This window comes from Calidris pugnax, unplaced genomic scaffold, assembly GCF_001431845.1.
Source record: "Calidris pugnax isolate Ruff unplaced genomic scaffold, ASM143184v1 scaffold58, whole genome shotgun sequence".
NCBI classification, from domain to species: Eukaryota; Metazoa; Chordata; class Aves; order Charadriiformes; family Scolopacidae; genus Calidris; species Calidris pugnax.
The window spans coordinates 4,423,176-4,438,650 of record NW_015090868.1 but is presented as its reverse complement, the minus strand read 5'-3'; the positions used below and the strand labels follow the sequence as shown (position 1 = coordinate 4,438,650).

Below are 15,475 nucleotides of genomic sequence, written 5' to 3'. Positions count from 1 at the left end.
CAAGTACCTAATCTACAGAAAACACCCAAAAGCAATCAATACCCAACTTTTTACAAACTTTTACGCATCCTTAGAAATTAAAAAGCAAAATCCAGATGCTAAATATTCCATATTGTCTTCTTGTCATAGTATACTGCTTTTAAATAATGCACTAGCAACTAATTCTGGAGGTCTTTTACTCAGAGAAGTTCACAAAATAACAACTGACATTCAGAAAAGAATACCTGAAGACATTTCTGTAGATCTACTGTATTTAATTATTTTTTCCAACTGCTCCCGATTCCTTTTGCTGAAGACCTTTGTATGAACCACCTCTTCAGAGTGTCTGCTTTTATTGCTCTTGCAGGGTTCACACACACTAGAAGCGCTTGCACTTTCATACCCTAATGGGAGGGAAGGAAAAGGGAGAAATAAACAAAAATAAACAGCTTACAAAAAGTTTTATTACTTTTCAAAATTTGTTCCAGGGCAATCTCAAAGATGCAAAACAACATTTACGAGGCAAACATTTTCTTCTGTACACTGAAGCCATACAGTAGCCCTAAATCCTCAGTGACTCCAACAGCACTGTCCCTCTCTTCTCATTATTTCACTGAAGAACATCTTTCAGCAGGTAACCCAGTTTGAACATGAAAATGTAATGAAGAGGAAGATTTTCCTGGTGTTTATTCTAAATCTTAGTCTATCTGCATCCACTGTCAATTCAAACCATGATGTCCTCATCAGTTATGCTTTTTATTTACTGAAATACTAAAAAACCTTACATATGTTATGTAAAATGAATTCGTATTTCAATGACTTCTCTTCATTACTAAAGGTACCATTTATGGAGAATAAATTCTCTGGAATGTAAAGATTATAATCCAAGCTGAGTTTGCCACCGTATTTAAGAATACCTTAATAATACCTACCAGTATTTTTAATTCTGCCTTTTAGCTGAGAAGCACTCTTTCTCTTATTCTTCGATTTGGGTGTTTTGTCTTTTGATGCCAAGCTGGCTTGTGCTGATGCTTTTCTCGATTTGAATGTCTTTGTCACAGTAGTGGGGTCTATTGGATCAGGCATGCTGCTGAAACTCTCCAAAGACTCTTCATCAAACTCTCTTCTCCTGCTCACATCAGGCTGATTTTTATGACCAGAAGCAACGTTTTGCACTGAAGCTGCAAAACCTGCTTTCAGCTGGGACTGATCCTCTTTCTTCGCTTCCTGGCTATCATTAAGCCAAGCTGATCTTTTTTCCATTTCGTCTTCAGGTTGTCTATGACTCTTTCTGTCAGAAAAAAAGGAAACACCACAATAGATCATAACGCAGTCTCTTAGATAGAAGTAGGATGTATTACCAGGCAAATACCTTTATCCATAATGCAAGTTATCTGCCCTAGTTATTAGTCATCAACTGAACATTGGAAAAAAAAAAAATCATCTAGTGAGAATCCTTGCAAATGGAAAACAGCTCTGAACAACCTGATTTAGTTGAAGATGTCCCTGCTCATTGCAAATGGGTTGGACTTGATGCCCTTTCAAGGTCCCTTCCAACCCAAACTGTTCTATGATTCTGTAAAACAGCTCAGTTTCAAAAAAGATGGAAATGAAATCTTCCTCTACTTCCAAAAAGTGTCACAAAACCACTCCAACAGTATATATGATTTTAAAATATCCTAAAATGATACACTAGTTAATATACAGAAAAGCAGAACACTTTACTGAAAAACAAAACAGTAAAAAAATTAAACTGGAAACTGCAAAAGTAAAGCTCATTTGGTAATTCCATTACAATAAATTCCCTAAAAGAATGATGAATTCCCACAAGCCCCAAAAAAGGGAGGAAAAACAATAAAAGGAGAGTTGCACTGTGACATTAAATACCTTTGTTTTTCTGCTCCATTAGAGGAACCGCTTTCAAAAGGTTTGGGGAATGACATATATTCAGTTTTCCCAGAAACATTCTGATCTAGAGGATGTTGTTGCTGCTCACTGCTGTGTGGGGAAATATTGTGTGCAAAATCTCCAAAACCAGAAGGGAACACTGGATTATAGTTAATACCTACAAAATAAACAAGAGAGTCAGGAGATACTACCTCATTTATCTGTGTGATAAAAGTCAAATTTGAGACATATAGTGTGGCAACATAAATTTATAAAGCAAAGATACAGTGGGGAAGTAAGAAAGCTGTTTTCATCCTGGAAATACTGCAATAATCAGAATTTATCTTAAATGCAGGTTTCAAACATTGCTGGATACTACACATGCCAGTGGAGAGATGAAGGTACTTTAAGAACCCTCAATAAACAGCTCCTACAAGTGAAGGTAAAAATGGCATCAGTTCCAAAAATGGGAGAGTTCTGTCTGCATGAAGAACTTATCAATACTTTGACTATCAAACTGACAAGGAAGTTACAATTGGACAAGTATTCACAGGGCTAAAGAAGTCATAAATTCATCATACTTATTTTAACTTTAGAACCTTTACAGTAGTGGCAAATTGAACATAACTATCCTTCTGTGTAGGTTCTCTGTAATTTAAAATATATCTTTAACAGAAAGCTTTATAATTTGGAAGCTACAATCTATATCTATTCTATTTTCCTGTTTTCCTCAAAAAGCTGAAATATACTAAGTCAGCTTTAACAACTTTTAATGATATAGTAAAATACCTATATTTTCTCCCATTTCAAATTCAACAATAAAAGCAGATTTGGTAATCACAGAATGGTTTGGGCTGGAAGGGACCTTAAAGATCATCCAGTTCCAACCCCCCTGCTATGGACAAGGACACTGGGTTACTGGTAATACCTGGTATTACCAGGTTACTGGTAATGAGATTAGGAACACTGTATCCAAGCTAACAGTCACCCTGTACCTCTGATGGGAGCAAAAATTAGCAAAACCCTCCAGGTATTTCAAACAAAACTGAGCGCTGAAAGTTTTACGGAAAAGAAATAATTACCTTAAAGAAATAACTACCTTAAAATTAGAAGGTTCACTTAATAATGTTCTAAGTGATTGCTGAAGGTATGTAAATTGTTTCAAGCATTACTTTTCATACGTTGGATGAAGAACATTTAAAATGTTAACTTTATCTAAAGTGGGTATTTTCGACTATAACCCAACTTCAGTAGGAAAAGCAAGACTTTCTCAGTAAGAAGTCAAAATCTACAACTGTTCAGCAATAAACATTAACAAACTTCTCCTAAGGTAGTACAGGCTCATTCAAGTACTGTTTAAGACCCTTCTAATATAAAGGCAAAGTCACAGAGTTCCAGCAAGTTCACATTAAGATTTCAACTAAACGTGGGAATGGAAATTTTTGAAACTCTTCTTCCTTTTCACATCTTTAGTAATACTCACCGGGAGCAAAGGAAGAAAAATTAGTGAATCCTGGTACATTAAAGAGGTTTACAGGTTGTGGAGGAAAGCTGAAGGGACAGAAAACAGGAGATGGGGGGGGTGGTGCACTACTGCCTCTCTCCTTTCTGGATGGCTTTTCTTGACACTGTTGCTCTTCTTGCTGGCGCATAAGATCATTTAACATTTGTTTCAACCTTGAAAACAAGGAAAAATAAGCACTTGGGGGGAGAAAAAAGGAATGCTAAGGGAAAGCTGCAAATTTATACTCAAGTAATTTGAGATTCATATTATTTCACCTGCTCATGTACATGCTTCATGTAAAGAACTGCTCCATTTAGCTAGTAAAAAGAAAAACCTCAAGAAAAACCAACTTGTATTTAATCTTGAGCAGCAGACAGGAAGTTTTAAAATCAACTGCTCTGTACTAGTGATCATGTTTAGAGAAGTTAAACATCCCAGATACTAAAAAAATAAGCAGGCTGAAAAGGAAACTTAAATAGAAGCAATCAAAGACACAAAATACTTGCAGAAGCGGCATTAAAATTACTTAAAATATTATATTAGAGGCCAGTAACTATATACCGCTTACCAAATACAAAACAAAGATTAAGAGCTTGAACTTTCATGCAATTAATTAAAATTACTATTAGCTTTTTGTTTTTTTTTTTAAAAAAATCCTTATTTAGAAGTACCTCCCAATGGAGCGGAAGTGAGCATAAATTCTGACTGATAACACTAAGAAATGACAAAAAGCTTTTTCACCATCTTTCCATAAGCATTAGAATCCAGACTCTTGCCAGGTAGCCTAGCGAAGAGTACAGACATAAAAGCATATTCAAGGAAAGCAAGTTTAAACCAAAAAAGCAAAAGGAAGTTACTTCAAGAGATTTTTTGGAAGAGATGCCAACTTTTGGTTCTCTTCACTAAAGATTACTCAAAAAGAACCACCTCAAAGGTAATAGAGCAGTAGTGAAAATACCAACCAAAAATGCTGTATACAATTTCAAAAGCTTACAATTAATTCAGAAGTTCAATAATCTCATATTTAACCATTACCTGTAATCTTTTATTCACATAACCACGTTCTCTGCTACTGAAAAATTTCAAATTCCAGCCAAACACTAATACAGCCAACAAACCTTTGGACGTTATTCTGCTGCCAAGTCAGCTGAGTGTAACACTGGTTTAATTGATGCATAATAAGATGTACTTGTGAAGATGCAACGTTATTGGGCATCATACTGTAAGGGCCTGTAAGCAAAGTCTGTAGGAGACAAGAGAGGGTCTGTGGAAAGAAAATACATGACAGTGACCAAATTGCCAAAACCAAAAGTTATTGCTGGAAATATTTAGGGGAAAAAAAAAAAAAGTAAGAACAGCAAAATAACTGTTCTTCACATCTACCTGCTGATCCTGCATCAAAGTTTGACAAATGCTGACACTAAATTCATGCTGTTTCTTCAACTGATTGATCTGCTCCTGCCATTGTTCCTTTTCTTCCACATAGGAAAGTTCAGACATCCACCGCAGGTTCTCCTGACGTCGCATACTGATGTTCTGCTGTTGCCTGGCCTTAGACAACGGACGGTAATTCCCATCTGCTGAAAGAGGACGGCAATTTTTCCACCTGGATGGGGGAAAATGGGAAGAATGAGGACAAAAGCTGACATTTCAAACAGCTTCTTCTAATGATACTTCCATTATTCAAATTACATCAACTCCTCACTTGGCACAGGCCATTTCAGTGTGTGAGGTAAACACCCATGTGATTTTGTCAGTCTGACATTATCCTAAACAAATGGAAAGTAACAGCCACCCACCCAACAACCTCTGTCAAAAAAGAACTGCTAAGGATATATTTGGATCTTGGTTTTAGTATCATCCATTACTGAGATATAATATGTATTCAGATGAAAACAGAAGCCCCCAACGTAATACTCTAAGGATTAAGCAGCCCAGCTCCTGACTAGAAGGCCACTATCTACTAAATTTATTTGGTATCAAAATCAGAGGAAATCAATTGAATTTCAATTGAAATCAATTGAAACACATTACATTTAACATGGCATTTTCATTTAGTCACAGAAAGCATACTCTATTTCTTAAGGAAATCGGTCAGATATATTAAATATTAAAAATATTCATGTTAATTAAAACATCCAATAAGAAATAGTTTTCGAAGCTGCTAAAGTAAACAACTTAAAAGCAAAAATTTCAGAGTTAGCTTAATTCTCTGAATGACTTTTTTTGAAGAGACTGATCAATATCATGGCAAAAATTTGATATCTTTTAAGCTGATTAAAACAACATGGGAACATACGGAGCTCATGCAAGACAACTGGAGAGCTCAATGGCAGATACTCAATATGGCCAAAACCAGAAGAAATAATCAAATTAATTACACACATTTCAGCTACACAGACTCGTGCAAGAACGCACCACTGCACGCTGCTCCCTAGCAAGCAGAAAAAAAAAAAAAATCATTTTGCTGTAAAAGGATGTCTTGTAATTAATGCAATGGTTCTCCCACCCCTTCCAAATATACTCTGATGAGCATCAGATCAATAAGTAATGGCACCAACCTATCCTTGTTTTCTTTAACAAAATACGCATTTTCTGGTATGTTGTTATTGGGATAAACAGAGAAACTGTCATTCAGACTTGATGCATCTTCTTCCTCCTCTTCTGCCTGACCAGCTCCATCAGAGAGATAACCATCTTCATCTCCATCCTCTTCATCTAGTGCACACTGGGTAGAACCTCCCCAGGTTGCCATTGTCCTAGTGAATGATTAAAAAAAAAGGGAAAAAAAAGGAAAAAAAGATAAAATAAAAAAAAAAAGAGGAGTGTTTGGGAGAGGAGGGGTTGGTTGGTTTTTTTGGGTTTATAACAAATTATTAGAATGATCTATTCACAATTACAACTCTGTCCATCTCCAATTAATCAAGCTGCACCAAAATTATTTAAACATTATATCACCAGTGCAAAATGAAACCAGTATTCTTCTGACACTGGGACAGTTAAATAAAATTACTTACTGTTTTGGAAAATTATTACTTTACTACTGTAGAGATGAAGAAAAAGTACTCAGAGCATTTGGCATTTTCCACACATTCTCCTCTCCCTAGGTGATTTTTCCCCATTTATGGAGCAGGGGAGACTAAATACTCCGGGAAAACCCATAAAACTGACAAGTTACCAACTAACAGTCACTTAGAAGTCAAGAAATTAATTTACTGCTCTGTTATGTCATCACATTCAGTGAAAACAGTGAGCTGCCCCAAGACTGACATCTCACTAAACAACAGAAGCGCCCACTAACACACGGTGACTCATATTCTTACTTTTCAGTCCTGCTCTGCTGCGGAGTTCGCTGAGCTTCTGATCCTTCACTTTTAACAGATGCAGCAACAGTAGATATGGTTTCTGCCAGCTCTCTCCTCCTCTGATGTTCAGCCATTAAAGCTTCAAGTTGCTTTCTCCTCTGCCGCAATTCTTCTCTTAAAATCTCATGTCTTCTCATCTCAGACCATAGCTGTTTGCAGTAAAATGGAAGACATTAGACTATAAAGAAAATAAATATAATCTAAACTAAAAGATATTAAAATGTCAGTATTTGATACTACACTGATACTATGTAATACAAATACCTGAACAAAAAGGTAACTAAAGTTACAGTACAGAAAGGTGCAAAATACATCCCATGTTTACTATTTATCCCAAATACTGCAAAATCTAAGAAGGTAATTCAACATTATAGGACAGGATTTTTAAAGAAAAGCAGTGCATGTTTCATTCAACACTGTTTCTAATCACTTAATTTACACATTCTTAGGTCTTGAAGTAGCATAACAGAATACTAGCCTCTGGAGAAATCTGGAAATTGTGCCAAATATTTCTTTTAATAACAAAGTAGAAGATACAACAAGGATTTTCTGCAACCTGAAGAAACTTCAAGTTGCGGTGTGTGTTTGAACAAGATTTAATGAAGCTGTGATTTTAAAGAAGAACACATAAAAGGAAACATACAGGTAGAAAGAGGCCTTTATCTGCCTTAAATTAAATACAGTGAAAGTATAAATGGCAAGATATTTTCACAAACATAGAAAAAGTGTAATGTAGAAAGCCAATTGTTTAAGCGAACTAGACTGGCAAACAAAGACCTAAGGGAGACAGGCAAGTGAAAATGTACTCAAGCCTGAAAGCAACTCAATTAGTTGGTAGTGCTGGAGCTAAGAACTTTTCCAACAAAAACCCATACCTATTTGGATAATTAGTAACCCAGCCTGTTTGTAGAGTGTTGGCAATTGCATCAGCACAGTCATTTTAGAGACTGTATCTTTTTAGCAGGAAGAATTCAGACCTTTATTTAGTAAGAAGGGACAAGCTGTCCTATAATGCTTATTTGGAAGATGGCAAAGTTCTGAAATTCCCTTCGTGATGGAGGAAAATTTCTCTTTTAATGACAACAGTACAGGCATAGCCCAATTGTCACTAAAGGAAAATTTACAAGATTGCTGATGCAACTCACAAAGTTTATTTAAAACAGTATTTTTCAGGTACTTGTCTCTTACATCAAGTCTAGCCAGAAAATGTTCTTCATCACATTTCCTTCCACACCTACAAGTGCTAGCATAGTTTTCAGAAAGCAATATTCAGGTCATTATTTAAAGCATTTATTTAGGAGGACAAGAGGAAAGAAGATGCATAGAAGAAACTAGATTTCAAATACAGCCATCATTTTCTTCATGGATGGCTTGCCAGTGGTATACACTATCAAATGTTCACAGTACAAATTTGTACACAGTACAAATTCAAAATTCTTCCAACTTTCACATTAATATTTGGCAATAACTGCTATATTTGTGGAAGATCTCTTGTCAGTTCGGGTCAATATTCACTTCTTTCCAGAAATGAAACAAAGTAGTTATACATACTTTGCTAAAATGGCTACTACTCCATTTCCCATGCTAAATCCTTTTTCTTTTTAAACCTTTCTTATGTCAGAGAATATCAAGTATGAACTACCTCATTGCCTACTGGCACAGATTCCTCCAATTCAAGCAAAGGTTTGCCAGCTGCGTTACACTCATTCATGCCCGGAGTTGAGGTTGCTGGTGAAATCTGCCTGTTCCCTGGGCAGCTGCTCAGGCCACCTGACAACTGGAAGAGAAAGCAAAAAGGCAAAATAGAGTAGAGGAGCTTTCTAAAATGTACCCACTGTTAAAACCCAACACAGTTCAGGTTTTATGAGATAGCAGAATTAGTATTCAGCGAGGAGATTTTCCAATCAAATACTATTTCAGAACTTAGCCAGGAATCAACAAAACTTATTTTTATGTAATATACTATTTCATAATGCTGTAGATGCCCAGTAGCGATAATTTACTGCTCACTTCATAGAAAAAAAAGTTCAACTTCAAAGAGTATGAGAAACAGTTCAATATTGCGCAGTTAAGTTCGAATACAACAAAGTGTTGATCTTGTTTACAAGACACAATGTTGGTTCAAAGTACCAGACCCTGCAAGTAACTACCAAGTGCAGTGAAGATGCAGTGACTACAGTACGTATGGACAGAATGGACAGAAAAATTTCAGGCTAAAGACAAGACAGAAGGTTCTCTATCTTTGAAGAATTTAGAACAAGGCTTTTGAGAACAAAACTCAGTGAAACTGGAGCTTGATACAGCAACTGCTGAGCAAGAACCTACAGTGGAATGAGGTGACCAGAGCTCTTCTCTAGGCTTAGAAGACCAGCTGCTTACAGCATAAAAATATTAGCAATTTTAAGTTCTTACTAATTTCTATAGTGAAAAAATGGTGTGAAAAATATTTTGGTTTGTTGCTCAACAGCTTAGAATAGCAAAGCAATACTTTCTACCTACTTGAAGGTCAGGACAAGCTTTCTGTAACACTTGAATTTTTTCTTGAATTTCAATCAGTTTTCTTCTTTCTTCTTGCAGCTGCTTGAGCTCCCGTTGCTGCTGCTGAAGTTTAGCTTCATAAAACTTCTCTCTGCGTAAATAAGTTAACCACATGTTACTTGCCAAGAAGTTGCCCAAAGCATGATTCTACTATCCTTTGACAAAGGCATACCTTGCTTTTTCATTCAGTCCTGCATCCTTTTGGAACTTGTTGGTGCTGGCTCGGACGTTGTTTGGTTGTTGCTTTGTCTCTTCCATCTCACCCAAAAACAAGTCACCAATATTCGACCCGTTTGCAATTGCTGCTTGAGGTTCTGGATCATCATCCTGAAAGGGTGTCAGAAAGGCAGTTAGGCCCTTATTGAGTTGATACACAAAATATAACAAGTTTAATTTGTCAAACTAGTTTTTCAAAACTAAGCAGTCTGAATAGCTTTATCTTTAGTTCTAATTAAGATTGATTTTGGAACCTTTATGTTTCCGATACACCTCTGTGTATTCAGTATGCAGACACTGAATCAGACTGTGCCCAAATGTAAACATTCTGTAGGAATATTAGATTTAGAAAAGATGTTTTAGTAAACATCACTAAATTAGCATGAGATATTATATTGCTGCTTGAGGTTCTGGATCATCATCCTGTCAAAAAGGCAGTTAGGCCCTTATCAAGTTGATACACAAAATGTAACAAGTTTAGTTGCTGCTTGAGGTTCTGGATCATCATCCTGAAAGGGTGTCAGAAAGGCAGTTAGGCCCTTATTGAGTTGATACACAAAATATAACAAGTTTAATTTGTCAAACTAGTTTTTCAAAACTAAGCAGTCTGAATAGCTTTATCTTTAGTTCTAATTAAGATTGATTTTGGAGCCTTTATGTTTCCGATACACCTCTGTGTATTCAGTATGCAGACACTGAATCAGACGGTGCTCAAATGTAAACATTCTGTAGGGATATTAGATTTAGAAAAGATGTTTTAGTAAACATCACTAAATTAGCATGAGATATTATAAAATAAAAACACTGCAATTCATAGCTGGCTCTCAAGCCTAAAGAAAAACTCCAAGAAAACAAGAACACCCCTTAAACCCAAACCAAAATAATAAAATAAAAACACTGCAATTCATAGCTGGCCTTCAAGCCTAAAGAAAAACTCCAAAAAACCAACAACACCCCCTTAAACCCAAACCAAAATACCCCAACTCAAACATATTGCAACATCTGAAGATTTTAATTAAAACCAAGTAATTTTTCCTCAATTGACTGAACAATGTTGCAAATCCTAGGATTCAAAACCTAAACCAGATGAATATATAGTATAAGCTTAAAAATGCAGACCAGTATTATTTAAAAAAAGAGTATTAGACTTCTTGGTTGATATTTCATAATCCAGTGCTAAGGTTAAGCATTAAGACCATTCTTGGGTTAGTTTAGCATCCCCCAAGAAAATTCTAGATTTGAACTTCAGAACTATCACCCCTGACTGCAGAAAACCCACACAGAATCTCTTCTTCCCAGCCTAAAAACGATCTTTTAAAATGTTACTCTAAATAGTGTTTTTCCCTATTAAAAGTTATACCTCACAGGAAATAATGAATGCTACATTTCCGTGCAGATTGATACTCATAAAATACCTGCACCATAGCAGCAAGGTTTTGTAACTGTCTCAGTTTCTGTTTGGCAGCTATAAGCCTATTGATCTTCTGCTCAAACTCGGCGTCTCCAGCAGCATCACCCAGGCTACTTCTGTGGCTAGATACAGAATCTTCACTAACTCTATCTTCTTCCACTTCATCATCTTCCCCTTGGGGTAGGTCAATATCTTTGTCATCCTCCCTGTTATGACAGTCTGGAGGTAGGGAGAGGAAGAAACAAAAGAAAACAGTACAAATGACACATCGTTATTAAACTTCTGAAGTGCACTGTAATTACTGGACATTAGAAAAACATCCGCTTAATGATTAGACACTTGAACATTTTCCTCATCAAACATCTATCAGAATTATTTGCACTAAAACTTAAAATTATTAGTATCAGAATTATTTGCACTAAAACTTAAAATTATTGGAATATTTTAGAACATACCTAGAGTTGAAGACATTTTTAGACTCCTTATATTAGCAGCAGATCTGTTATTTATTTCACAGTCTGTATTAAGATGTCTTCCATCTCTGTTATTAGTTCCACACTGTACATTTGAGTTGCTATTTATTTCACTCCAACTACTCATTCCTTGAGGGTTTCTAGGGTAAAATACATTACTCATGTTAACTTTTAAGTCAATGGAATTTTGCTCCAGTTATTTTATTAACTGGTTTTTACAGGAATGTGTCCCAACCCTTTAAAAAAAAAAAAAGTCAACCTCATATAAAACAGTCCAGACATTTGGTATTTCTCAATATTCATCTCTCCAATAGACTTTTTTTTTAAGCAATCAGAAGCAGTTATGAATTACTAAACTCAAGTTGGTTTTGATGCCCATTCCCTAGTCTAGGCCTGTTAACCTTCTAATGGAACTTCCTACACATAATTCAGTTAAACCCAAAGGAATTACAGATTTTGTAGTCTCTTATAGCCATTTTCTCAATGGTCAACCTAATTGACATTTACTATATAAATAAGTTACCAAGGACAAGATTATTATGAATCATCTGCATAAGAACACTACTTTGGAAAGTTAATGTTATCACAGAATTAAGTTACTTCTGGTTGACGGAAACTTGTTGCAACTTAACTACAAAGATTTAGGAGGACAAAAAGTATGACAACCTGATATTTGTAACAGGCTGTGGATCCTCATGTTCAGAATCGCTTTCCGATTCTTCTGTTTCTTCCTCTTCCTTAGTGTTTTCGTTGACAGCATCTGTCATCATATCAGATGTTTGCTCATAGTAGTGAACTAACTCACGTAACTCATTCAGCCTCTTACGAACTTCATTTAACTTTCTGAAGAGGAAAAAAAAAAAAAGAACATGCTATGTATAAATTAAATTGTGTAGAGTTGAAAACTAAATATATATATATATAAAAAATATAAAGCTTTTAAGGTTTACTGACTTTTTCCTAGCTGTAAGAACCTTCTGCTTGAAGCTCTGAACTCATTTAACTGTCTTGGACCATTTACTGAATTGTCTATAATACTAAATTAAGTAGATTAAAATATGAAATGGTTTCTTAACATAGAACTTATAATACCCCAAATCACTAAAGCACGTTATGAAAAAAAAAAAAAAAAAAAGAAAGAGCTTTTACTGAAGCTTTTCTGTTGGATTTAGGTTGTCATCCTCTTCACTCTCATTCTGAGAAACCAGGGAATCAGGAGGATAAGGAGCAGATGCCATGGCATTTGATTCGCCGTTGACCACAGTAACTATGCCCACTGGGCCAGAAGCAGCTGAAGCTGTACTTCGTTGATCAATACTCCTTTGAGGAGAACCTGAAGCAGGAAAAACTACAAAAAAGACATATAGCTCGTAAGAACAACTTGCAAAGGGAAGGAACCTGCTAAACTGAATTACATTAAAATATAACTACAGAAAATATTACCAACATAGAAAACAGCAGTTCATAACTTCTCTTCTTAGAAGAGCAAATGCTTTTGTCTTAAATTTCATGGCATGCAATGCCAACAGGCAGAGTAATAAGTAGCTTTTGTAAACAAGACTTCAGACAGTTCCTTTTAGCTTTATCACACTTCAGAAGTGGAAGATTTCATGCTCTGAATCTGCCCAAAGAGTTATTTTAAGGTTTTATTTCTGGCTGAATTGCTTTTTTCAAAATTTAACATTTCAACACGATAAAAGTTCTATAATTTTTTTTCCTCTGCTAAGCTCCTGCACCCATATGCTATAGAATGCAGATTTCAGATTTTATGTTTGCTTTTTCCAGCTACACAAAATCATGTCCAAACATGCTTATATAATATTTGTTAAGTATATGTCAAAAGATGGGGCTATAGTAATGTAACTATTAAATCAATCTGCCCTCCTCCAGGACCATGCTTCAGGTGTCTCAATTCTAAGTGTTAACCAGAATACACTGTGATCACCCTCGAGAAATTTCCAGCCATAGGATAAACTTCACCAGTACAAATGTTATTCTAGAAATAGAGAGCAAGAGCAGCAAGTAGGCCTACATAAAGACTTTAAGCAAAACCACTCATTATCATTGCTTGTAGAGCTCTCCATTAACCTAGAAACTTATACAGCATTAAAAAACATCTACATAATTATTGCCCCAGCACAGCTTTATCACCTGCATTTCATTAACCAGTTGCAAGCTGAAAGACCACATTACAAACATTCACATTTAAAAAAAAAACAAAACTGTATTCTTTCAAAGATACAATTCTGCCTATGTTTACTTACAGGAGGAGTTATTCAGATGTTGGTCACGGAGTGTGTGAAGTTCTCCTAACAGTTTGTCCATTTTTTGCTTTTTTCCCTGCAACATTCGCATCTTGTTAAAAAGCTGTGCCTTCTCCTCCGACAGGTGTTCGGACACTGAAGAGTTTCTGCTTTGGGAAATCTCTCTGGTAAGCGAAAGGCTTTCTGCTTGCCTTCTGTTGTCTGGCACAGACTGGGTCTAAAAAGAGTAATTTCGTTTTACTCAGACTACTACAAAAAAAGCCACATACACTGTAAGAAACAAAAAGCTCCCTTGTAGGCTTGCCAGCCTCAACACCAGAACAAAGAACATTATACAGGGAAACTGATACTGAAAACAGTCTCGTGATATCCCAACTATATATTGAGTTAACATATAATTCTATTGCAGTATAAAAACTACTTCGCTGGACTTTCATGGAAAACTGAGAGGTAGAAAGTATAGATCAGTCAGATGACAAGTCTTCAGAAAGATAATAGGCTTTCAAGTTTGGGAGAATCCTAATTACTCCACTAGCAAACGCCCACAAATAAGCAAGACAAACATTTGACTGCACTGTTCAAAAGAACATTAAAAAAAGGAAAATGGCAAAACTTACACAGTGCAAGGACTGACCTGAGAATCATGAAGCTGGTTATGAAAGCGCTGAATTAAGTCATTCAATTCTTCATTCAGTTCTGATGTGAGGCTCACTCCTGAAACACTACCTGTAGTCTCTGTGACAACTAGGCATGCAGAAGAAGGAGGAAAAAATGTAAATACTTTTCCACAGTGATGAAATAAAGGCTATTTGATGAAAATTTCTGGTTTAACAAGAACATCAATATACTGTACCCCTTGACATACAGCGATTATTTTTAATGTTGTGTCCTTCCCACCAACTTAACACTTGAAAGATTATTTCCATTGCAGAAATGCTACCAAGCCACTCACAGCTCCTTTCTGCAGAACCACACAAAAGGATTTTTAAGTCCATTCTGTGTTTTGCTAAAAAGGTCAGAGCAAAATGAAAACAATCAAGTTGCCTAGAGTTGATGAAAACATTTTTCTTGTTAAAAACAAAATGGTTATTAACTTAATACAGCCAAACCAAGAACAGTTCATGTAATTTTACTTCCTTAAAACAACAAATTAACAAGACAGCAAGCTTTCATCTTGGTATAATTGTAATCTTTGCAGCTGTAGTCTTGAGGGTTTGTCCTTCTAAGAGAGGAATATATTAAAAAGAAAGCTCTCCCCCACCCCCAAAAACTCAGATTCAAACTGTACTAAAACATGGAACTGGCAGTTGAGAGATGCAAATATCTTCCATCAACATGAACCAATACTTTGTAAGAAAAATCAGGCACAAATATTATTTATTTTCCCCATAGATCATGGCTTTTTTACCTGATTTAGTCACAATAAGTTTTACTATTATCAAATTAAAAACCAATTATTTTGTCCTATGTTGGATTTGAATCTTTACATTTCCTGCCCTATAGTTGTGGCACATACCAAATCCTAAAGTCAGTCAACACAAACAGCAGTAAGAAACTGTCATTAAGAGTGACATAAATGGAAATGTGAAACAAATAAAAACACCACCAAAGAATTAAAAAAAAACCAAAGTAGTTCTAATTTATCATAAGCAATCCTATCTTTTACCTACGTCATGAGTACATTCCTCATCAAGATGGAGTTTTATATATTTGAGGAAAGAAGGGAAAGCATCACAGTGTTACCACTATGGAGCAGACAGGAGAAAAGCAACTACTGAAAACCATTTGAGAAAAAAGGAAACACCTTTCGATGGCACCTGCTGCTTTTGCTCCTGCAG

General features: G+C 35.7%; 1 protein-coding gene across 1 annotated transcript in view; it reads right to left on the bottom strand.

The window, feature by feature from the left end:
* PCM1 (pericentriolar material 1) overlaps window positions 1-15,475 on the bottom strand; it is a 36,495-nt gene that overhangs the window by 12,431 nt on the left and 8,589 nt on the right. Inside the window, exons 7-23 of the mRNA XM_014945506.1 lie at window positions 14,272-14,381; window positions 13,638-13,854; window positions 12,523-12,721; window positions 12,040-12,216; window positions 11,356-11,513; window positions 10,905-11,119; window positions 9,446-9,600; window positions 9,235-9,364; window positions 8,378-8,512; window positions 6,694-6,884; window positions 5,932-6,129; window positions 4,754-4,976; window positions 4,489-4,634; window positions 3,350-3,543; window positions 1,867-2,044; window positions 912-1,270; window positions 225-383 (exon numbers count right to left, since the gene is read on the bottom strand). Of these exons, the coding sequence (XP_014800992.1) occupies window positions 225-383; window positions 912-1,270; window positions 1,867-2,044; window positions 3,350-3,543; window positions 4,489-4,634; window positions 4,754-4,976; window positions 5,932-6,129; window positions 6,694-6,884; window positions 8,378-8,512; window positions 9,235-9,364; window positions 9,446-9,600; window positions 10,905-11,119; window positions 11,356-11,513; window positions 12,040-12,216; window positions 12,523-12,721; window positions 13,638-13,854; window positions 14,272-14,381 (3,144 nt within the window). The remainder of the gene's footprint in view (window positions 1-224; window positions 384-911; window positions 1,271-1,866; window positions 2,045-3,349; window positions 3,544-4,488; window positions 4,635-4,753; window positions 4,977-5,931; window positions 6,130-6,693; window positions 6,885-8,377; window positions 8,513-9,234; window positions 9,365-9,445; window positions 9,601-10,904; window positions 11,120-11,355; window positions 11,514-12,039; window positions 12,217-12,522; window positions 12,722-13,637; window positions 13,855-14,271; window positions 14,382-15,475) is intronic.